The following is a 25,813-nucleotide window of genomic DNA, read 5'->3' as shown; positions in this document are numbered from 1 at the left end:
TCTTAGTTTATAGGCCTGTTTCCTGGGGTTATTTGCAGGCTGATTCAGAAATTTGCATTGGAAGGACCACATCAGCTCTAATTTCTTAGATACTGTTATCATGATTTTCTATGGATGAGCAGATGATAACTGGTTTATGGCATGTTTTCTCTATCTCAAAAAGGAAAGGGAAAAATTGTGCCATTTCTGGAACCAGCAGGTCAAATATACCAGGAAACAGAACTAACATCTGAGGCACCAAAATATGTGTTGGCCATTGTAATAGGTATTTTCCTTTTTTAATTATCTTAAGTCATCCACTAAATAGCTGGGTTCTACAGTGTCCACACCAAAGCTTAAATTGGCAATTTGTTCTTCCAAAGAAAGGCAGAGATAAAAAAATATATCACTTACCAAACTCGTGGCACCCAAAATCCAGGCTTTTTTTCACCAGGTCTAAGCTTTAAATTTAGATTTTTGGAAACACTGACATTTATTCGGAATATGCCATGGCAATCTTCCTATCATAAACAAACAAACAAGAAATCCGATGAAAATAGCATTTGCTAATAAACCAAAATATTTCATATGACAAGTTCTGCAAATGAAATTATAAATGGTATGTCAACATCACATTTAATTTGATTTAAAATGTCAACACCATAATAAGTTGGAACCTATACATGAAAAATGACACATGCTTGAAAAAGCGTGCTGTTTTTAATAAGAACACCTCCCTCCACGCAGGCAGCAATCAGAGTAACATTGTGCATGATGATACTCTACTAATTGATCCGCAGGAGCATACTGGTCACAGTCTACAGCAGACTTGTACAACCTCTGGCCCTCCAAGTGTTTTGGACTTCTACAGCAATAATGACCATATAATACAATCATAGAATCATACAGTTGGAAGGGATCTACTGGACCTTCAAGTTCAACTTCTTGCTCAATGCAGGATCTCCAATTAAAACATCCACAGCAGCAGGTAGCTGTTCAGTTTCTTTTTGAAGACATCTAAAGAGGGAGATCTCACCATCTCTCTTCCATTACCAAACTACTTTTACTGTCCCTTTAATGTTTATTAGAAATCTATTGCCCTGTAACTTCAGACCATTAGACCTGGCCCTACTCTACTGGACAGAAGAGAACAATCTGTCTGCACTTCTGTAATAGTGCTTGTGCTATTTAAAGAGTGCAATAATGTCACCCATCAATATTCTCTTCACCAAGCTGAACATACCCAGCTCCTTCAATATCTTTTGTTCTCCATACTTCTTAGCATCTTACCACCCTTCTCTAAGCCTGTTCCATCTTATCTATATCATCTTATCTATATTTCAGTTTTTCAAGTCACTCCTGACACTAAAAAAACAAAACAAAAACAACTATATCATTCTTAAAATGAGGAGCCAAGAGCTAAAAACAGAACTTTAATTGAGACCTGACCATTTTATCAATGTCTTCCTAATTTTCAGGACATAAATGCAACTTCTCATTTTCCTTCTCTCCTCACCAAGATTTTTGCCATCTAAGCTGTCATCATTAGCTATCAGTTCAGGAATTTGCAGTGCTTGAACTTAACTAATTAAGAATAACAAGCTATATGCTAATTAGTTACCCCCCTTCTACTCAAAGGCTTAACAAGTTGATATGTTGATCAATCACTATCAGATCAATCATAATTTGTTAATTTCAACTATTTATATGCTAATTATTTTCCTTTCTCCCAATGAGATTTAAACTGGCAGCATTAAAAGCTGTGCTGTTATATTTTTTTAAAAGTCTCCCTCCTCCCCAAGTCTGGTAATTCTGGCATGAATTGCACTGCAAAACCTAGCATCCTTGTTTACTAGTGAGATTGTAGTTAAGTACATCTGGAAATGTTAGGTTTAAGTCCTGGCAACTCCAGATACAGAATCTCAGGTATGGATATTGGAAGAACTCTATGAGAATCTGGGGAGCTGTTGCCACACTGTATAACATCAGCCTGCCTGCCCCTCAAAAGTAAGTTTAATAAGCCTTCCTTTTATGCTTGACCATAAGAGAACTGAAATTGTCACAGTGGTAAGTAAGGAGGAGGGATATTTTCAGCTGTGGCTTCATGCATCCAGAACTCTATTTCAGAAGGAATATGTACTATCCCATTGTTTACAGCCTCCTCCTCTTCTTTTGTTGTTAACTGTCATCAAATCGACCTGGACTTATGGCAATCCCATGAATAACAGACCTTGAGGTCACCCTATCATCAACAGCCTTGTTCTGCTCAATTGTTATAAATGGTGCTACTGCAATTTGTACTTACTTGTTTGGATTTATTGTTGTCAGTTTGTGGCCATTGTTGTTCTTTTTCCTGTTATATTTTTATTGTTTTGAACTTGTATTCATTATATATTGTGATTCAATATATTTGAAACTAGTCTGGGAGATTTGATACCAAAATGCAGCCTATAAATGAAATGAATGTCTGAATCCATCCAAGGCGACTGCATTGATATCCTCCTTTATTATGCATTTGCCCTCTCCCATCATTTCTCAGTGTTTCAAGCACTTCCTTCTGGTTCCAGAATAGGGTCTCAGAAGTCAACAACATTGTGTCTATCACCAAAGGAAGTTAAGGGTCTGAATATGATGAAGAAAACAAAACTTGTTCTTACCCTTGCTATAATATGTGGGTCATTGCATTTAGCCAGTTTCCCAGCAAATAGCTGAACTCCAAAGCTTGCAAAAACAAGCATTAAGGTCAGTAAAAGAATGGAAACCTGTAAGAGTAAATTAAAAGGAGTAAAACATTCTTCAAAACAGCCCATTGACTGATGACTGACTTGACTCTGGACATTTCCTACTAAGGCACCAATCTGATCAAGAGACATGCGGTATTTGATCAAGAAACCTAGTGTTCATCACTGACTGAATACTGTTCTTGGTCTCTTCCAAACCTTGTGAAACCAGGTGCCTTTTAGATATATTTGAAACGTCTCCCATGAAACACAGCTGGTGACCTTCTTGTTGGAGATTCAGTTGTGAGATGTTGGTCAGTCCCTAACCTTGCACTCAGAGACGTACCGACTTTCACCATGCTTAAATTTTCTCCTTGCTCCAGATATACAGCAATATGTCCTGTATTTCATGAACACAAATACTGATACACTATATATACAAATACACGCACACAAGCAGAAGAGTTCTGGTAGAACAGTGCTAATACCCACAGAGGGCAACAATATGTCTCTAGGAAGGCCAGAAACTGGACCTATTTTCTACACATGTATGTCATCATGGTGCCATAGGTGGTGGTTTCTTCTCATCCTGAATTTAGAACCTAACGGATGTACTCATGTCTAATGTACAATAGCAGAGCACACAGCAACCATGATACAAATGAATGCACTTGCAAAATACAATGGGGATCGTCTACACTGTAGAATTAATACAGTTTGATATTCCTTTAACTACAATGTATCAATGGTATGGAACAATGGTAGTTGTAGTTTTATAAGGTTTTTAGGCTTTTTTTGGCCAAAGAATGGTGGTGCCTCACCAAACTCCAAATCACTGGATTCCCTAACATTGAGCCATGTCACGACCTTGTCATATGGCCACCAGAGTTGCTCCGCTTTGTTGTGGGGCGGGGGAACTTGGTACCCCATTCTCCGCATCGCTCGGCTCCAGCTGAGGATAATCCCATGTGGGGAAGCGTGGAGCACACGGCTTCCTCCATGGATTCCAACGGCAACACAGGAAGCCCCCAATGTTGCCGTGGCAGTGGCATACGCAGGCTCTGCCCTCTGTCAACCACAGTGTTATGCCAAATTTTTTTGATGGGAACCAGAAAGTTATGTGGGTGACCTGGGCTAAACTGGTACATGTCACTAATTTTGGCTCTGTGTGAAGAGGTTGTTAATGTGGTGTCAAACTGCATAATTCTACACTATTGATGCATCATAGGAACACTTTCCCAGGTACAAAATATTGCATACAATGTGTGTAGAAAATATGATAAAATTAAAATAGTTGTATCGCTGTTTCAAAGATATATATAGACTAACACACACGCACACACACACACGCACACACACACACACACACACACACACATATATATAGAGAGAACAATTCAATATTTATATAGGCATCTATATCAGGCCATTAGATTGTTGTTGGTATAGCCTATTTGAAAGAAAGAATAACGATGATATTAGTAGCACAATGTTCAAATATTTTTGATTCCACCTATTTATTATGCTGGTGAAGTAAGACCTTATAACTAGATAGACTGTGAAGAGATTAGTTACCAAGTATAATGAAACAACAATGAGATGTTAATCCACACTTTTTATCATGCAGGTAAATGTATCAACTTTAAAGCAATCTAGATGGTCACTACTGAATATAACACTGGTTTGTTTCTAAAATGGCTTTGAATCAGGAAGAAAATAAGCTGTACTTACTAGAAAGATTTCCTTGAAGCCACTGAATAGCTCTCGGACAACCTTTCTCATCTGAGGCACTAGCTTAAATATTCGAAGGGGTCGGAGGCATCGGAGCACCATTAAGAGCTGACCTCCTGATTTAGCAGGAACATTATGGGGCATCCAGCACAGAAATATCAAGCTTACCTTTTGAAAAAGAAGAAAGAGAAATCCAGAATATAACACAATATATTAAAATATCTTACAATTAATTCGTTATTTTGGAAACTAGCTGAACAGCAGCCATGAAATCTTTTAAATTATATATACACACACACACACACACACACACACACACACACACACATGCATGTATCTACCTATATTTCTTATATATAGAACACCAGAACAAATTGTCATGTGAAAGCTGACATGGGCAGGCTAATCCTATGCTACTGCAATCTTAGGTCCCCTCCACAGAGCTGTATAAAATCCACATTGAACTGGATTATATGGCAGTGTAGACTCAGATAATCCAGTTCAAAGCAGATACTGTGGATTACCTGCCTTGATATTCTGGGTTACATGTCTGTGTGGAAGGGCCCTGAATAAAATGACAAAAGACACAAATATTGTGTGGGAGAGGTGCTTGGGGGCTTCACGTACCTTGGCTTGGGTACATGGATTTTACTGCACACACATTTACTGTTCTACTCAAAGGAGCAAAATGCCTTAGGCCATCTCTGCAACTAGATGTGAAATATTCCTTCTTACATAAAAGAGAGGAGTTGGGAAAATAACTAAATGCCCAAAGATACCTATCCACTGGTCACTGTGTCCAACTATGTCCTGTAGACTTCATTATGGGCTTGGAGAAAACTTGGAGATACAGTGGGGAAGGAAGCAATGCATTATTTCTGCCTATAGTAACTATTATCCAAGCTATAATAGCTTTCTTGCAATTGAGTCTTTACTCCCTTGTGAGGAAAGATTTTCAAGTGATCCTTTAGGCTTAACTTTTATATTAAAAGCATTTTTTTTCATATTATATAAGAATATGAAAGGATAAGAAAAGATATGAATCATTATTTCATTCTTCATAATAAATCTTGACTCTTCATGCTTTCATTTTTCTGGAATGGTGACCTACTGATTTATATAGGAGTTTATTTCAAGTTTAAGGATTAGACTATACATGTGTTTGATTATTTCAAATTATCGTGCTTAAAAGGGTTGGTGCAACTTTGTGGGTGGGTGTGCCTTCAAGTCACCTGATTTAGGCCCCTTCCACACAGCTGTATAAAATCCCACATTATCTGCTTTGAACTGGTTTATATGGCAGTGTGGACTCAGATAACCCAGATCAAAGCAGATATTGTGGATTATCTGCCTTGATATTCTGGGTTATATGACTGTGTGGAAGAGCCCTTATACTGTGCCCATTAATTTCATGGGCTTTTCTTCAGAAAGGAATAAGATGTAGTTTTTCTACTTCTTTCCTCTGAGATATAACCTACTGCACCTGATATTCGTTGGCAGTCTCCCATCCAAACACTAACCAGGGATAAATCTGCTCAGCTTCCAAGATCAGATCGGTATCTTTAGGGCAATGTTTCTCAAACTTTGCTCCTCCAGGTGTTTTGGACTTACCATCTGTGAGGAATTATGGAGCTGAAGTCCAAAACATCTGGAAAAGCACGGTTTGTGAAACTCAGCTTTAGGGTATTTGGGCTTATTTGGTGCAACTTTACCTGCTATCAAATAATAGTGTGAATTCAAAGCTAAACAAAACTTTAGTTATATTTCTCCCCAGATTATTTTACAAATGAAAGTGCAGTGCAGGGTTTAAAAAATGTTGTTCTTCAAACAAATAGCTGGAGAAGATTAAGGGTTCTGAGAAATGATCTCATTTTCTGACTACAGACACACAAGCCTTGAATACAAAATGATTATGACAAATTATATTTATTACATCTGGTGACACAGTCTAATATGTCCAGGATTTAATCAAGCTCAAAACGTTTTCACTTAGAAGTTTTTTAAATTTTAAAAACAGTACGTCTTAGATAATATTAATATTAATTCTGTATTTACTGTCATCCAAGGGCGGTTCAATGTCAAATGAAACAAATGAAATATTTTCTTTTCTTTATGAACTGTCCACCAGTATGGGCATGGATCATATCATTATAAATCAAAATAGAGTCTTTATTCTGAAGGTTATTCTGAAGGACATCTTTCCTATAACTATGGAACTACTATCTCATATGTGAAATTCTTGGATGCGTCATCATCAGATTAATTTTTTATGCTTTCAGCATTGAAGAAGCTTTCCACATGGACTTGTTTTATTCTGCTTTCATTCTGATGTATGTTCTTATCTGCTTTGTTTTTATGATATCATTCTTATTATGATCTCATCTTCATTTTATCTTCTTACCCTTTCAATTCTGATTTTAATTATTCCTGTTAACAATTTTAAAAATCCATGTAAATTGCAAGATTAAATAAATACATAATGACATTTTAGACATATATATGCATATTCAGTGCAACTAGTTTGCTGGAGATGAAGTTCAAGTGAATAACAAGGACTTTGAATCTATTGTGCAGGTTTTAATAAAAAGCAATGACATCAGCCATTGGAAGGGGGGAGATAATTGTGATCACAATTTTGTATGTATTGGGGAGCAGAGTACAATTTCACCTTTCCTTCCCTTGCATCAATCCTTAACACGGGAGAAAGCAATGAGAGGGATTTACTTTCAGGTTGGAGGGTCTTCCACGGATACCTCAGATAAATATCCTTCCAATACAAATACCAGTTTAGGTGAAGGGATTTTTCTGGAGTCTAGTATGAAAGGAATATGTATTTCCCATATTTGCCAATCACAATTCTCATAATTAGCTCCAGCAGTGTGATACAGATGGAAAAACGGATTTGAGTGGTGATCAAAACCAAGGGACACCAAGCAGCAAAAAGTGTCAATTCAGTTGTTCCTTATTTCTCCACATCTAAAATAGCATGATGCCTGAGAATGCTAAAGAGTATTGGGAATAAAATAATCAAATTACAAGCATACTAACAGAAACAGTGCAACTGGATTGCACTTTTGCATACCAACTTGTCAAACATTTGCATGCAAAAGTAGTTGAATAACAAAGTACTAAAAACATTCCGCCTGATAGTTCTCTGGAATTTAGATCAAAATTGAAGAAGCAGTTTTATAAAACTATTCTTATCTCCTATTGTAGAGTCTAATTTTTCTTTATTCAGATTAAGCCCCTCCTTAAAAAAAAAAAGAACAAAAACTTACAAGATATATAAATATATCCATGACACCCCCAAAGTCTCGTATGACTGCCGTTGGAGTAAAAAACAAGCCATCAGCCATAATCTTCAAATTAAGTTCAATGCTCATGAATATTACAAAAACATATTCAGCGATCTGAAAATCAAAGGAAAAACAAATGAGTATTTAGCACGAAACTTGTAAAAAACCACCATTATTTTACACAACTAGGGACTTCTGTAGCAATACCTGAAGTGTTGGTGCATGCATCACTCTTCGAAATGGAGATTCAAACATCATTGAAATGCAGGAGCATATGGTAACAATGATCATTACCCAGTCTAGATAAGTAACTAATCCCAGCAAATCACTGGAAAACAGTGAAAAAAAATCTAATTAGAGCAAGACTCCAAAATTACAACAAAAATAAACTGAACAACAGCATGGGTTAGAAAAACAAATGGTAAAAATGTCTCACAGATTTAATATTTTAGATAAATGTACAAAGTACAGAAATAGCCAAACTGTAGCTAATAAAACACCCCCCTTCCCGACTCTCAATAGTGCTTACTATAGTTGATGATATTTGGTATTTTTCACCGCTCCTGTAACAGGGTCAGTTTTTGACCTGTAATAAAGGAAAAACATATTTTACAATTCCATTGAATTTGAGTTTTATTATCCATAGTAATGTCATGCATACAAATCCAAACTTTTAGAAATTAAGCACTCAAGGCACTGGGCCTAAATAGATAAATCTGTCTGTAATGTTTGTGGCAGATCTCTTCCTTGGTCCAGCCCAGGTCTATTACAATGTTCTGTCTGAGTACAGATAGTCCACTTAGTTTCTACTGATGGACTATCTATACTCAGGGAAGGAAACCATAGAATAATAAAGCCTACAATCTTTAAGCACCTGATGAACCTATATTCGAATTTCAGGCTTGTAACACAACATTGTCCATTTGAGTTTTGCCCACATTTAGTTTTTTCACGTATCAAAGTGTTTTCACTTCACATATAAATACATTTGGAAATTTTGGATTTTTTTTCAAATATTCAATTAAACATTTTTTCACCTAACCCTAGTGTGAATAGCAAGTGCTGGGAACTACAGAAAGGTCCTCATGCCCTGTTGTCATGGAGCCTTCGAGTAGAGATACTACTAGTTGTGTTAGAAGAGGCAGAAAGACTGCTCGTGAGCAAGACTCCGATGAGGAGCAACAAAGGAAGAGAATCCGGGAAATACTTATGGAACCCACTGATGATAAATCTTTTGAGGGTTTTGAAGGGGATTATGGGGCTGGGAGTCAGGAGGATGGGATATCGGACTCTGGGAGTGAAGTGATGGATTGGACTAGGGTTCAAGAGATCCGGGATATTTTTGAGGAACCCACAAGCAGTGGTACATTTGAAGGATGGCACAGCGAAGATACAGCTGGATCTCAGGGAGTTATGGGTTTGGATAGAAGGTGGACTGGCTGGAGAGATTGTAGAAGGGCAGCAGCTGGAGGAGGGATTGGTGGGGCGTTGGCCGAATCCAGCTCCGATGAGGATTTGCAGCAACAAGGTTCAGCTGTAGATAGGGCGTTAGCTGGATTAAGCTCAGAGGAGGACTTGTAAATAAAAGTAAGTTTGTTGCTAATGTAACCTTGCAATCGGCAAGGTGTTTGTTGGGCGCTTTCAGGATCTCTGTTTCAGAAGACGTGTTTGGAAGACTGATTTGGGACCTGCCGGCTTGCCTCCGTTGCTTTGGCTCTTTGTGATTGACCTTGGACTGGAATTCGGTGATTGGGACTTCTCCTTAACGATGCGGATTGGAACTCGATGCCTGTGACTTCTCCCTAATGACGTGGACTGCAACTCGATGCCTGTGACTTCTCCCTAACGACGCAGACCGGACGTGACGGCTGTGACTTCTCCTTTACGACGTGGATTGGCTTCAAGGACGTTTTGGGGCACGGTTTGGCCACTGGTCGCTGCGGGTTGTTGCTGGTTGCTTTCCTGTGTTTGCTAAACTCCAACGACTAGGTGGAGCGAGTTTACAGCCATTTCGGCGTAGTTTGTTTTAATCCGGATTATTTTCCAGGATAATCCGGATTATATCCCAAGTTGAGGTTTTTTGAGTTCTTTTTGGACATTGTTATTTCACACTGAAGAGAAAGTGTTTTGAGCCCTTTTTGGTGACTTTCTAGGCTCTTTTGTGTTGTTTTGCAATAAACTGAGTTTTTTATATTGGCTGGCATCTGACTCGTACCATGCCCTGTCCCTAATAACTCAGTTGGTTGGCACCAGAATGCAGAACAAGATGACCCTATTTTTAATCCATCCAGGGACTTTTTACATGCATTATATGTGTACCCAAATGTAAAGGTGCTTACAGCAATTTCAAAAGAGAATTAAGTAATGTTTGGCTCAAATCTATGTTTTGATGCATGAAGGGGTGAAGTAATATGATCTGTCAAAGCAAGAAATGCAAATACACACAATCAGAGAGTACTCATATACATACGCATTAAAGCGCGCTCGTACAACCACTCTGCAGAAATTTCTGAATCTGTGTTCACGACCAACTATAAAAAGAGGCTTGTCAAAATAAGGGTGGTTCTCTCGCAGCTCCTCTTCTTGGACTTTCCTTTTAAAAATAATACAAAGGACTGTAAGATAGCCACAAATATATCAGTCAAATATGCACATCTTCTCTTCATTCTTAAATTGCTAGACTCGTGCTCTGGTGGAATCTGTTGATTGTTAACTTTAGGAACTTTAAAAACCTTTGGTCAACTATGATAATAATAATATATTGTAATTATTCAACAGCTTTTGATAATTTCTCAAACTCACCTTGTTTTGAGGTAACTGCCTACACCTCTTGGTGGATGAAGATGTGAACTAGTTTAGTGGTTTCCAACCTTGAGCTCTGAGATGTTGCTGGATGACATTTCTGATAAACATTAGCTATGATAATCAGTGACTGAAGTCCAACAATACTTTGGTGCTCTCCTAAGTTAGACAGCAAAATGTGAGGTATCTACCTATGTCCAAGAGAGAACTCTAGGACATATTTTAATTCCACCAGGAGAGCTCTAAAGATCCAGTGATGTCAGAGTCCACATCTGTAACCTCTTATCAGTGGTCAGAAGTGTATTGATGGTTTTGAGGTTGTTTTTAAAAACAAACTTCTGTCTCATATTGTGGGGCTCTCTGAATTATACTTTTGAGCAGAGCCAGGAAAGTAGTCTGGATGCAGATTACAGATGGCATATGTTACATTGGCTTGTAGTAAGAGAACTACATAAGTTACTAAGGTTTAGCTACTGTAGATTACCTCCCCAGGCATAACTCTACTGGTGACAAATAATAGAATACTATATGGGATCATGAAGAGGAAAAAGCCATACCCAGCACCCCAAAAGAAAGACAGAATATGGTTAAACATTTAGGGTTAGTTCAAATAAAATACTCCTTATGTGACCTGCCTTAGCAGACACATACAGCAGACAGTTTAATCCTGGTCTCTATCTAGTGAGTACATCAAAGGGGCTCCCTCACCCACAGCAACCACAGCTTGGTGGTCTTAGGTGCAATTTTCTTTTGCGTTGATTGCTATTCTAATCTTGCATGTTGGATTTGGGATACATCCAATGTTGGTATAATTGACTCCTGAGCTCTTTTCTGTGTAGTATCATCCAGTTTTTGCAAAATTGTTAAAGGCACCAGATCTAAATCAGTACTCAGTGTGGCACAGCTGGCTAGTAACCACATGCAATAAATCACTACTGACTGACAGGTCATGAGTTCGAAGCCCAGGTCGGGTTAAGCCCCCGGCCATTAAATAGCCTGGCTTGCTGTTTACCTAAGCAGCCCGAAAGACAGTTGCACCTGTCAACTAGGAAATTTAGGTACACTTTATGCGAGAGGCTAATTTAACTAATTTACAACACCATAAAAAAAAACTGCCAGCAGCATGTGGAAAGGAATGAGGAAGTACAGCACTCAGTGTCATTCGTGGATGATGAAGCAACAGCTCCCCCTGTGGCTGAAATCGAGCATACCCTCATGAAGGTGGAAATGTTAAAATTGCCTCTGTGTGTGTCTATACTGTATGTTGTTTTTCTGATGGCATTGAATGTTTGCCATATATATATGTTCATTGTAATCCGCCCTGAGTCCCCTTCGGAGTGAGAAGGGCAGAATATAAATACTGCAAATAAATAAATAAATAAATAAATATTTGAGTGGGAGATGAAGGGCCAAGCTAAATTGTTTCAGGGGCCTCATGCATCCCCTAGGCTAAAAGTTCCCCATCCCTGTTGTATTGTGACCAACTCTGGGGCCTTCCACATAGCCATATAACCCATAATATCAAGGCAGATAATCCACAATATCTCTTTGAACTGGATCAGCCGAGTCCACACTGCAATATAATCCAGTTCAATGTAGATGGAAGATTTGCTCTCTGTTTGCTTAAATAAAGCTTCTAAACTTTACTTAGATCTTGTTTTTTAACTATAGTTTGCATATGGAAAGAACAGAGCTTGAGGCTTCTCAGCTCCCCTTACTCTCTCCACCAGGAATCTACATATAAGATCTTCTGGTGAGGCTCTTCTCTCACTTCGTCCCCCTTCGCGAATGCGGTTGGTGGGGATGCGGGAGAACCTTCTCAGCAGTAGCTCCCCGGCTCTGGAATTCCCTCCCCAGGGAGATTAGGTTAGCTCTGACCCTCTCTGCCTTCTGGAAACAGTTAAAAACATGTCTGTTTTGTTGTGCTTTTGACTAGACAAGCCCATTATAACCTGGCCCATATCCATATCAAAAATCTCCCTGTCATTTTATAGTTTGTTTTCCATTCCAGATTCATCTCCCTACCTGTCTTGTCTTTTGGATATATATTTTATTTTGACATAGACATTCTCTCCTCAGTTTGAATGTCACCAATATTGTTGTGCTATACTAGACTTTTAATGCCTTAAATGATTGTTTTAATATTTTTGATTTAATTATGCTTTATTTAAATTATGACTTGTTCAATTAGTTTTTACCATTGATGCTTGTCTTAACTATTCATTTTATGATGTTATATGATATGCTGGGCTTGGCCCCATGTGAGCTGCTCCAAGTCCCCGTTGGGGAGATGGAGGCGGCATACAAAAATAAAGTTGTTATTATTATTATTATTATTATTATTATTATTATTATTATTATTATTATTATTATTCTGCAGATAATCTGGATTTTATCTGGCAGTGTAGAAGGGGCCTTATACTCACAGAATTTTATGGTAATGTATTATTATTATTAATAGGTTTGGCCTTATGGTTGCAAGAGCACCATTAAATATTCAACCTGAAAAACCTAGTCTCTGTATACCCTAAAACAGTGTGATCCAACCTTTAGTTACCCGAGGGCCTATCAGACTATAGCATAGGAATGTGAGGGCCAGAGACATTCCAGAAAGAAAACATTTCTTAAAAACTTAAAGCAGTAAGAAGGTAAACAATTTTTTTCCAAATATTAAAGTAAAATATTTTTTCCAGTTAGAAGGGCAAGGGCCAACAAAAATGAATTGGTGGGCTGCATGTGGCCCACGGCCCGTGGGTTGGACCACACTGCCCTAAAACATGCTGCAGAACTAGATTCCTACCGCAAGCACATTTCTAAAATATGCCAAGCACAAGCGAGTGGCAATTGATGTAGCAGCAATGTAGCATTAGATTAGGCATTATATCAATTTTAAAATGGTTTTAACTGATATTTTAATGCTTTGAATTTAATAAATACTATTTTAATGTTATTATTACTACTTGTTTTTTATATCTATACTGTTTGAACTTACTGAGATTATCAAAATGTTGCTGTTACAATGTTATTATAATAGTTTTAGACTGTGGTTTGATAGCATTATAATTTATTATAATACATCTGTTTAAAAATATATTGTGAACTGCCTTGAGAGATTAATGTTGGAATATAGCCTGTAAAAACCACAAAGAAACAAATGTGCTTATAAAACCTGCAGATGGTAAACCCTGCCTTAAAGAGTAATTTATCCAATTCATGCAAATAAGAATGCTTCTCATATGATGTTGGCTTTGGTATTTATGCACATCATCTAAAAAGGAAAGCATGCAATTTGTTTCAGAAACTTTCTGCTTAGCCATATGTACTTCATGCAAATGAACAAAAGACTAACTGACTAATTAGCTAAAACCCATCTAACTAATTGATTAAAATTGCTGAATTGGGAGTAACCACAGAAGAACTGTTAAATAGGAAACCCATAAGAAATGTATATCCTAAATACCTTTTCATTTCTGCTTGTTCTTTCTTCTCTTGGATCATTTTTATTTCACTGTCTTCTCTCTGTGCATTTCTGTATCTCACTGTGTTTGAATGCTAGAAGAAGAAATATTTAAAGCAAAGTTCTCTATTTTTTACTGTGAGAGCAAAAACAATAAATTTGTTTCTAGCTAAAACTAAGCAGTTTATATCACACTGGTTTGAAGAAGATATAGATAGATAGATAGATATCATTGCCATTTAGAAGAGTCTAACACTTAGTAGACTGGACATTAGCATATTGAAGACAAAAGAAATGTTGACAAACCTGGCCTCCTTCACAAAAATCCTACATGATAGAGGAAAGCCACCCCTTAACATGGAAGCACTGAAATAGAAGTGATTTCCACCAGCAACTAAAAATTTCCTCTATCATTCTATCTACCATTTCCTCTAATTGTCTATTCCAGTGGAAAATTATTATTTGCTGTTCCTAACAGTTCTTTTCATCTTTGACCATGATATCAAGAAATGGGAATCCTGGCCAAAATTGATAAAAAGGAATATAATATTATGCTCATGGAGTCTTGTGGCAGTTGTGCAAGTTAGCCTTGCTAGTGAATTGTTACATTGCACAACCCGGTGCATAACTTAATGTGTTCACATCTACATATATAATGTATGCCAATGACAATACACTACATGCTTACTTTTTCACTTTTGAAATATGTATGGCTATCTACATGAACAAAAAATGTCCAATCACTTACATAAAGGAATATATTCACGTGTAAGAAACCAAGTAAGAGCCAGTCCCAATATTTCTTTATGAATGTGTTCAGAATTAAGACAGTCTTTATTCAAAATCACACATTATATAGAAATAGCTCTTAGTAAAGTTATTTTTTTGAAATTTGAAAAAATAAGCCTTTGCAACACGTAAAATTAACCTATCTGAAATTTGTTCCTTCCAATGAATTTATACTCAGTCAGGACATATATCCTGGGCACTCCATGACATTTTAATGTATTCACAAGAGCCAATCACTGCAAGCAGGATTGATTTGTTATCTATTTTTCAGCATATGGTTCAGTTGGACAACTCTGTGAAAGCTCACACTTAAAATTCAGAGTGAAATCATCATTGCACTGATCTGAAAGCAACCAGTGGTTGTTGAAAACGAGTCTTTTGTACAGTGGTTAAAGAAATTCATGGAACCACTGTAAAACCTGTAGAAATAGCTATGAAGAACTACAGGGTTCAGCATATCTGTTTGAGTCCCAGTTATGGGAGAAATAAGTAAAAAACTAAAAGGAAGGAGCAAATCCCATGGCCTTGTTGGAACCAGATGTCCTAAGTGGGTAGATCTGATGAGTGGTAGGGAGGTTACTGAGCACATTGGAAGTATGAATTCTGACCTAATAGGAAACTTCGGAGCCAAACCAGTAGTTCCAATAACCAATTCCAGTCTGATTATTATTGAACTAATAAAAGTACTAGCAGTTGGGAAGGGTGTTTTAGAAACCCCTGGAACTGTTTCCCTCTGGCCTCAAATTATATTGATCACTAATGATTTTATGTATTAATTATGAACACCTGCTATTTAGGGACTGTAGATTATATTATTGGCATCAAAAACACACACATTAATTAAAATTAAGTAACGCATCAAAAGCCAAATAATCTACATAATTATCTTTAGGATCCTCTTGGTATATTTGTCAAACTTTATGTGACAGGGTTTGTAATATTGGAGCTATAATGCTGACAGACTCAAGTCCTTTGCTTTTAATCTAGATTGAAACTAATTAGAATAACGTAATAGTGATAGTGTATTAATATAATGGTTATCATAGCAGTAATTATTTGTTGTATTACCATAGACATCACTTCTATTTTATTGTCAGATATTATGGTCAGTGTAGTGTAATGGAAACTCACTGGGTGACCTTGGGCAAGACACACACCCAGCCTCAGAGAAAGGCAAAGGCTCTCTAAACAAATCTTTCCAAGAAATCCCATGACAGGCTTAGAGATGCCATACATTGAAATAACTCAAAGGTACACAATAATATTATGGTCTGAGGAATATCTGTATAGACTTACATCTTGAGTTAAAGTTTCAAGAGATTTTCCTCTGCTGATTCGTTGACTGCTGGATCCATGTCTTAGTGACCTGAAACAAGTACATTCCTCTGGATAAGAGATGCTAACATCATTATCCTTATGTAATGTTTATTAGAGTTTTTCAAAAGTTACATCATTAGCTTGTATGTTATTCAGCCTACGTTAATTAGTACATTAAGCACATTTTCTGATTTTTTAAACTGATAGTTTGGATGCCATGGAAACATGTGAATGTTAAAAAAATATTTTTAATTAATACATGACAATGAGTTAGAAATTGTTGTTGCTATAAAAATGTAAACATTGAGCCTTTTTTGTTTGCTATGCAATTCTTGATACATACATTTCTTTCTTCAAGAGTTTGCTTGTATCTACACTTACCTGCGTTCTTGCCGTATGTGATGCTGGACACTCAGAATTGACCTTTCTTTTGCAGGCTGCCCCTCAAAGGAACCACTGAGCATGCGCTGGCGAGTGCAGGCTCTTGGGGAGGGGAAAAGCAATATTATAAAAATAGAACAATCATATAGACAAAAAGAAAAAAATGGATAAACTAAAAAAAACAAAAAACAGTACACAATCTACAGTCTTGTGTGACTCTACCAGCCAGCGGGAGGGAATGGCAAAGAAGCAGGATTTGTTTGAGTCCTTTTCATTCTTTCTCTTGACAATCCATGCCCCAGAATCCTATGTCAAAGTATGGCCAGCCACCAATCTCTTCTCCAACCCAGGCCTACAAATTGAGGGCACAAATCCTACCTACTTGTGGGGCTTGTGCACTCAATTTGCACTATACCACCCTATACAATCATTTGTGAGATGATTGGAGGGGGTGGGGGTGGAAAAAAGAAATCTCAGTGATGTAATAGTTATTATAGAGTCATGCATGAGATCTCATGCTCGTCTTTTTTTTTTTTTTTTTTTTTACTAATCCTGCTCAATATAAGCAACCAGCATGAGTCACCTCACAAGAGTATTCCTCTACCAATACAGCGAAGTGCAGGTGCTTTATAGGGCCACTCAGGGCCAGGAAAACATGGTATATTTCTAGAAGCTGTGGCCACATCTGTATTTGGCTTTGAAAGATTAATGACCTTATCACAAAGACCTGGCAGAGTGTCCTCCTTCGCCTCGCTTCACGGAGGAAAGAGAAGGACAGCAGGGTGAATCCATCACCATGGGAAGCATTGCCCTTATGGGGAGGATCTGTGTTGGCTCCATGGAAGCTAGCAAAACACGGAAAGCATCCAAGGGGCGTGGCCTATGCCAGAAGTCAAACAACATCATGAGATGGCTGGTGTGGGGCTCTGTTACAAAAACAGGCTAGGATGCTAAATTTGGTGAGTGTGATGGGGTCATAAATGTGGATAGGTGAAGTATAAATCATAAGCAAGTATGATTTGAAGCAAACAAAGCACAGTTTCACTGGACCTATTTCTTACAGCAAGGAGGAATAATATGGCAACTCCAGATGTGGTTAGACTGATTCTCCCAATGTTTCTAGCTAGCATAGCCAATTGTGAAGAATTTTTGGAGTTGCAGTCCAACGACATCTGGCTGGTTGTATGATTCCTAGCCCAATGTTAGTATGGAGACATAGGTTGAAATCTCTACTTGGACATGAAGCTCATTGAGTGATTCTGAATGACTCGCAATCTCTGAAGCGGAAGGCCATGCTTACTCTTTGAATGAAGAGCAGAATACAAAGACAATCAATAAATATTTTGTGTGTGCAATTTGTTTGAAATCTGTTTTCATGCTGAGAAATGAAATGGGACATCTCTATCATCTTGCCTCTTCTGGTTAGAAATTTAAACACAATGAGATGCTTCAGACTGGGGTTTTTTAAAATACAAAATACGTCTAATCTTAAAGACATGGATAGGAAGGGTTGCACAAAATATTTACACAGCTGGAAGCATTTTTGTGTGTGCAGAAAACTTGTTTTTCCGTACATAAAATTTGCTTTCTGCATAGAAAATAGTATTTTCTGAATAAATTAAACCTTCTTGTATAGAAATATGGGTGGTTTTTCAATGAAAATGATCACCATCATCTTGAATCATGACTAGTTCTCCAAAACAGTCCCATTTTCTTAATTATTTTCTGCAGCAGAGTGAAAATTGTTGAAATTATTCATCTGGCTTGCAAGAATGAAACACACAAAGGTGATTATCCCTATTATCATGGATTTCAGCTACTGGTACGTAGACAGCAAAGGAAAAAAGAATAAGATTGGACAATATGATTCATTATTCAGCAGCTGAAAACTACTTGCAAATATAATGAGAGAAAATTATTAAATTACCACCATTACCTAAGAATTTTATTGATTGCAGTCTCTTTTTCCAGAAGGTTTCTTGCCCTAATGCTGAAAACAGATTTGCGGAGCTGTGAAAAAAAGAAAATGCAGCAATGTATCTGCCATCATTGACCAGATTACTGATACATTATGATGTTTCAGTACCTAACTCAAACATTAGCAGGTAATTCATAATATGGCAAACCAGTCATCTTTGAAAATTTGGAATTTGTACTTCCTATGGAGACTTGAATGTAATTTCTATAGGAATTGTTCTATAGTGATATTTCTATGAAAAATATTAAGTGTAGAGGGACTGGTCATAGATAATGAGTTTCCCAGATTATTTTACATGGCTCAATAAACTTTATTATCATCATCATCATCATCATCATCATCATCATCATTAATTACTTATTAATCGCCCTCCATCCAAGATGCCCTAGGCGATTTACAAGATAAAATTGTAGAGGATAAAAATACATACATATAAATATTGATAAAATTAACATAGATTAAAAGCTCTAGTAAAGAGCCAGGTCTTGAGTGCTAGGGTAAAAGGCCCTAACTCACCCATGGCTCTCATATAGGGCGGCAAGGCATTCCATAAGGCAGGGGCAGAAATAGAAAAAGCTCTGCGTCTGGTCCTTTCCAAATGCACTTCTCTAGGACCCGGTATATAAAGTAAGTCGCGTTGAGATGGTCGTTGTGACCTCCGATGATGGGAGAAGGAGAGACGGTCCCTAAGGTACAATGGGCCCTGGCCGTTTTAAAGAATTTTAAAGGTCAGAACTAGCATCTTATATAGACCACGGTAATCAGTTGGAAGCCAATGCAGATGCTGCAGCACTGGTGTTATATGGCACTTCATGGGTGTTCTTGTGAGTAGCCTGGCTGCCACATTCTGAACAAGACGGAGCTTTCGGATCGTGGACATTGGAAGCCCAACATACAGGGCGTTGCAATAGTCCAGCCTAGACGTGACCGTGGCATGGATGACTTGCCAGAGCCTCATCAGATAGCTAAGGTGCCAGTTGCCTCGTTTGTTGTAGATGGAAAAAGGTCTGTTTGCTAGCAGCAGCGACCTGAGCTTCCATTGTCAGCTGCGAATCCAAAACGACACCCAGGCTCTTAACGGTAGGCGAAGGAGATAGGGCAGCACCATCGAAGGTGGGTAGCAAATGGGTCAGACCAGTCGAGCGGCCATGCCAAAGAATCTCAGTCTTCGCCGGGTTCACCTTCAGTCTACTAGCACGTAGCCAGTTCGACAGAGCCTCCAGACATAAGGTGAAATTGTCTGGTATTGACGTTGCTCCAGGCTCCAAGCGCAGAAGGAGTTGGGTGTCGTCTGCATATTGATAGCAATCTAGGCCAAAACTCCGAGCCAAACTAGCAAGGGGTCTAACGTAGATGTTGAAGAGAAGCGGGGAGAGAACTGCACCTTGGGGTACCCCACATTATTTTGAAGGAATAGATCCACCAAGTTTACAGTGCTGCTTTGAAAAAAACATCTACATGGCAAAATGCACATGGATGCCTCAGTGGAAATACTTGCCAAGAAAGTTTCATTCAACTTGGGTCAGGAGTTGTAAATTCTATTTGCATTTTCTGAAATTATACATCGGTTATTTTTGTTTTGCAAAAAACCCCCACCTTGAATATGATAGAAAATCTGCCAGTGTTAGTAATATCATAAGATTGTTTCAAGAAAGGCAGATGGTATTAATAGAAAGTAAAGCCAAAACCACATCTGTGATATAGAGATGGCAAGTCACCATCCACTGGGCAATAACCCAGCTGTAGTAGATGACAGGTTTTCTGTAAACCTCTATCTGGAAAAAAAATGCACATTTCCGGAGAGGTAAATCCCATTTAAATAGATCATACCATTAATAGATGGCATCAGGACACTATTATTACATTTTTCTTCTAAGATCTGCCTATGCTTTCCCATCAGGACAATTTACATTTTACAGTTGGGTGTGGCTGAATTGAACTGCATTATATGGCAGTTTAGCTGGGGCCCAAGAAAGAGAGCACACATGAAAAAGTTAAATACTACTTTATCACACCACTGCTGCAGACATATGCAGAGCATTTCAGGAAAATAGACAATATAGAACTTATCAAGAGAATATTATCATAATATTATCAGAGTTCCTGGTTATCTCTGAATGAAAGAAGATGGTAATATTGGAACATTAATCTGTGTTTAATGCAAGAACTTGGAATAAAAGTCATGTTTAGGTGGAGTCAAAAGCTCTGATATAAAAGAGTAACCAGGCAAGCATTTTGGATTGAGTTAGCACTCAATATTTGCGTTAAAAGCATCCAGGTGAAAAAATAAAGACATCAAAATTTAAGAGGTCAAAGACCAGACTTTGTTTCCATAGACTGGTAGTGGGGGGAGAAGGGTGTTTGACTTAGCATATGGCAAATTCCTTTCCAAATGGACTTTTTGTATAGGAGGTTATTGTGATGTCTCATGGGCCTTGTAGTCCCGTTCCTAGTGCTATTGTGGCAGACGAGGAGGAAAACATGGGATTTCCACCGGTTCAGCTTGAATCGGAGCCTCTCCACCTGGAGGATGTTTGTCCTCAGGAAGTTAACCAAACAAGCCTTGGGCAGAATTCTCCCCCGTTTTCCCGAAAGGACAATTATAATAGAGATAGAGGAGTCAGGGAGGCTAATCGCCGGAGCCTCAGAATCGCTGCCAGACAATTAGCTGATTAGGTCTGCTTCCCTTGGGAAATTCTAAGGAGTCATGCATCTGGACAGAGTTGGGTTTCACTTCTTGTTCTCCAGGGAAAGTGTTCTGTTGGTGGGAAAACAAGACCCTATATAGGGGTTTTGCCGCAAGGGGAACCTTGCGGAGTCAATTGATCAGCTGGAGAGAGAGATCGTGTGTGGACTTCGTATTCCTTGTTCCCTGCTTCCCGGATCTAGTTTCAAGTCTTGCCTTGTTTCACGTTTTGCCACAGACCTTGTTTCATGCTTCAAGTTGTCACGTTTCAAGCCCTTGATCCAGCCAAGAACCAAGCTTATGATCCAGCCTTGTTGTCAAGCTTCAATGGACTAAAGACCTTGTCATCTCCCCACACTATTACTTGGCAAAGTGTGTGTTTCGGTTAATGGATTATAACTTTGAACTCTAATATCTTATATTGGACATTACTTTCCTGGACTATATTTGGCCTTTCCTGAAAGGTCTGTTTCTGAACTATTTTCTTCACTTGTTTTTATTGACTTTATATATTTCTTTAATAAAGATATTAGATAGATTCTGGCCTCTGTGTAAGGTTATTGGTGCTCTGCAGCCTGGGTCCTGACAGTTATGTTCTCATGCAATCTCTTCCAGCTCTATGGTTGTATGGATAGAAGAATGGTTTATGTCAGTGTCCTATTCTGACGTAACTGGCTAGATGCCAAAAGTACATAGGCTGTATATCTGATCAATCTTTCAAAGATAAAACACAAGCGAGAACAAAGGAAGAATTAAAAAAATGTGTGATATAGTGAAATCACAGCTGAGTATGTTATTTTAACAAAATATTTGGTTTAGTGAGGCCATATCTACATATCTGTAATTAAAAATATACACAAATTAAAATGTTACAATTATACCAGAAGAGAAATGAAGCTTATCCTCATGAAATTACCATTTTAATGAGTCTTAGTTATCCTATAGAAATTACAACTTCATTAGACGGGCTACTTTTCCCGCCGTACATTGCTTGCTTTCCTCTATCAGGATGGAGCCCATTACATGACACATGTGTAGTTATGGCCGGGTTCCATCAGGAAAGGGGAGAGCAAGTGGCATATGCCATCGTTGCGGCAACACAGGAGGCTTCCCGTGTTGTCTTCAGGGGGGGAAATGGGGGAAAGCCAGGCAGCGATGCTTCTCCTCATGGGATGGGGATTGGGGTAAGTTGTGTGATGTGGGGTGTGGAGTGATGGGTTCTACATGCCCCCTGCCAATGCATGGTGAATTCATGGGCCTTTGTGATGAGGTCCTAACAGAACTAACTAGTTATTTTGCAACAAGTTGCTTCCTAGAGGTGAAAGAAATTATATTCTTTTATCTTGCAATTGTTTTGCTGGCATTTCTCTCATTGGAGAAAATGGGCACTAGAAATGCACATGTGCACACAGGGATACTTTGAGATAAATTATTCTTTGGATATGAAATCTAATGCCTTGAAGAGTTAGGAAGAGAATGTGTTAAGTTACAAAAATGCCAAATAAATCCCTTTTAATCTGTATTTGTACAAGAGAGACATTCCTAAATCTGGTTATTTCTTGTGTCAATTTCACAGTCGAGATTCCTATAAATACGCAGTCAAGGTGTTTGCAAAGGGCCTTGGGTCTGGAATTTTCACAAGCTATTATGTCTGGATTCCACAGTGCATTGTCTACCAAGAGGATAGTTGAGACGGATTTATGACTCACATAATTGCCTTTGGCTATGTATCCTTGGTAGTGTGACATATTTAACTCACTACCTTATTATATCATTTTGAGAAAGCTATGATTTTCTTCTCCTTTTTAATTCTTTGGATTGTGATTAGATCCAGAGGCACTTATTATTTATTAAGCACCTATAAACTAAGCATTGCATGGAATGTAAGAAAAACAAAATTCTACCTACAGAATAACCATCTTAACCCCCCCCCCCCCCCCCCCGCCTCCCGTTAAGGTAAACTGGTTAAGGTGAACTGTTCTCACTCAAAGGACTCTTAACAGTTTGACACTTCCATATATGAAGGTGGGCCTTTCTCTTTCTATGAACCTTCTTGAATTTGTTGGCTTTAGGGCCCTCCTTATTGTCTCTAAATTCAGGGCAATACACAAAAGCCTGCTTTCTCTGCTGTGGCACTTCAACTGTGGAGACCCAACTGGCTCCAGCCTAGCTCCTGATAGCTGTTCATGAATGCTTTTGAGATCTGCTTGGTTTTACAAAAACCCGCTTAAGCACCATTTAAATTTGTTAATTGTTTAATAAGCTTTTCTCCTTTTTAAATTTATTTTCACTATATGTACTGTTTTACATTTGTTAGATTGGCTTTATGGTATACTGCCCTGTGAACTCTCGATAATGGGCGGTATATAAATATTTCAATAAACAAGTAATCAAAACAAACAGATGTAGTTAGAAATGTATCCTTGTTAAATGATGATGAAGTCTAGTCCTCACTGTTTTATACACTATGAAGTGTTCTAGATTATCCAATTCATTCTGCATGAAACATAGATAGGGTGCACAATAGAAGCAGCAGCTGTGAGCAGAATGTCTCTTTCACTGTTGTTGGTTTCAATGTTCTGTGTTTAATTGACAAGAAGCTCAAGCTTCTTTCATTTTACTGTGCACACTGACAAGTATTCTTTTTTTAATGTTACTATTTCAATTTTGTGCCAGGAAGGAGATTTGGGAAAAATCAGTATATTTAAATGGGAGGTTGCCATGGTAATTGTAACTGTAGAAAGACAGCATTAGTCTAGCAAAGTGCAACTAATGTTCCATCAAAACAGATAAAATTCCCATGGAGTATAAGAAATAATTTCCCAGTAAGTCATATTCATGTCCATATCGCCCAAATCTCTTTAGCAACAGTTTCCCAATGCCTTGGGCAAAACTGTCTGAGATTCAGCCTAGATATGTGCTACATTAGACGTACAGTGCACAACTGAACATACCTGTTAAAGCTTGTATGGCTGGATTGTGATAAGGTTGCATGGGTATGAAGGCTTTAAACTTTCTTTCTGTGTGGTTTTTCATAATTTTACAATCTCTCCCTCCCATTCTCAATCTCTCTTTCTCACACAAAATTATTGATGGCAATGGAATTTTATCCCACTCTCAGAAGAGGTAGAAGAAGCCACAAACTCAACTGAATCCCTGTTTGAAGGCTGCTGCTAGATGCAATAGAGATTTAGCAGCTGCCATCTTCTCCTGTGGTACACTGTTCCCTATTAGCCATTCATTTTCCTTCTCTAAGCATCCAGCCAATCATATGGCTTGTTGACTCTGTTTGTCAGGGACAAGTCATACAGTGAACACCAGAAGAGAGCCCTCCCCCACCCGGTCAACCTGGGGAGCTCACACTTGGTATAAATGGTCAGTTATACTTCTACTGCCTTTCCAGCTTTTCCTGTTCTTGGGTTTCTATAAATTGTATGTTTCTGCTTCTGCTATTGTATGTTTATTTCTTTCCATGTTTTGTTATTTTTGTGGCATTTTAGCATGATATAGCAGAAGATCCCCAAGCTGGTTTCATTATCATACATGCCTGTCACCCCATTTGGGGAATCCTTTACATGGACCTTGGGGATGAAGGATTCCAGTGATATGTCTAGCTCAGGGTTATCGGTCATATTTCACCCGTGGCAACTGAGAGGTCAATCTAAAGATCTAAACATATGTGGGACCCCATATCTTGCTATTTCATGTGTTCTCCTAGCAGCTGGGTGAGTTGTAGTTGGCTGGCAGGTGAGTGAACTGATGACTAGCCGCTTTACATGGGTTTCTTTTCAGCAGTGGTGACGTTTTTTTTTGTTTTTTTTTAAAGTTCAACCACTGAGCCCGACAGCTCCCATCACACCCAGTCCAACTACTTCTGAGGTGGCTCCATGGCCTAACTGAAAAAAAAACCCCTGCTGCCACCAAAAATAAGTGGGCAGTGGACAACAAGAGACTCCTTGTCTTTCCATTAGGAAAGAAGGGTCAAGCCAAATTTAGGTGGCTCCTCCCGTATGATGAGGCAGGAGAGAAGCAGTGAGGGGCACGGGCAACAGGTCCTCATGCCTCCTGTGAGAGCACCGCCTGGATGCAGCTAGATTGGCTGATTACAGCAGCATGTGTGATAAGGTGGTAGATCCATTATTCCATGTGACTAAACCTCAGAGTGTGGCCTGTTTTATTCCCATACACTCTTCAATGTTGCTTTCCACTGCTCACCACTGCCACTACTTCCACAACTAGATGGAGGGTGTGTGTGTCAAATATCATACATTACTTGTCTCAATCCAGATTGGGACCTTGCATACTTAGAATAGAAAATTTTATCTCTACACCACGTATTTAATGTTGAATGTTATTTGACTCTGCAACTGTAACTAGTAATACTGGAAATCAGATTCATGATTCAAAACATCAGATTTTACTTTTTAAAGGAATTTTCAAATTGTCTTCATCCTCTTTCTTTTAAAGGTCTAATAACAGGATACAAATGGTGCATAAAATTATTTTACCCTTCCCTAGTAAATTAGACATTTGCTAGGAAAGATTAATTAGATTAATAGATTAATTATTGGTTAGTTGCATCTTTACAAATGTTTAGTATGTCCTGAGGCAAAAACAAAGAGGGTGAATGCTGTTGAGGTATGGGGAGTTCTTTTACAAAATTATGGTGCATAAAAA

General features: G+C 38.2%; 1 protein-coding gene across 5 annotated transcripts in view; it reads right to left on the bottom strand.

Annotated features, from left to right (window-relative positions):
* Positions 1-25,813, bottom strand: part of nalcn (sodium leak channel, non-selective) — a 300,357-nt gene that overhangs the window by 23,073 nt on the left and 251,471 nt on the right. For all 5 annotated transcript variants that reach the window (XM_062975470.1, XM_062975471.1, XM_008106968.3 and 2 more), the window contains 11 exons: positions 18,409-18,482; positions 16,473-16,574; positions 16,071-16,140; positions 13,989-14,080; positions 10,197-10,319; positions 8,256-8,312; positions 7,934-8,054; positions 7,709-7,840; positions 4,431-4,598; positions 2,637-2,741; positions 394-500 (listed from right to left, as the gene is read on the bottom strand). In XM_062975470.1, the coding sequence (XP_062831540.1) occupies positions 394-500; positions 2,637-2,741; positions 4,431-4,598; positions 7,709-7,840; positions 7,934-8,054; positions 8,256-8,312; positions 10,197-10,319; positions 13,989-14,080; positions 16,071-16,140; positions 16,473-16,574; positions 18,409-18,482 (1,151 nt within the window). The remainder of the gene's footprint in view (positions 1-393; positions 501-2,636; positions 2,742-4,430; positions 4,599-7,708; positions 7,841-7,933; positions 8,055-8,255; positions 8,313-10,196; positions 10,320-13,988; positions 14,081-16,070; positions 16,141-16,472; positions 16,575-18,408; positions 18,483-25,813) is intronic.

Source organism: Anolis carolinensis, chromosome 3, assembly GCF_035594765.1.
Source record: "Anolis carolinensis isolate JA03-04 chromosome 3, rAnoCar3.1.pri, whole genome shotgun sequence".
NCBI classification, from domain to species: domain Eukaryota; kingdom Metazoa; phylum Chordata; class Lepidosauria; order Squamata; family Dactyloidae; genus Anolis; species Anolis carolinensis.
The sequence above is the reverse complement of the archived record's forward strand: the minus strand, read 5'-3'. Positions and strand labels throughout refer to the sequence as shown.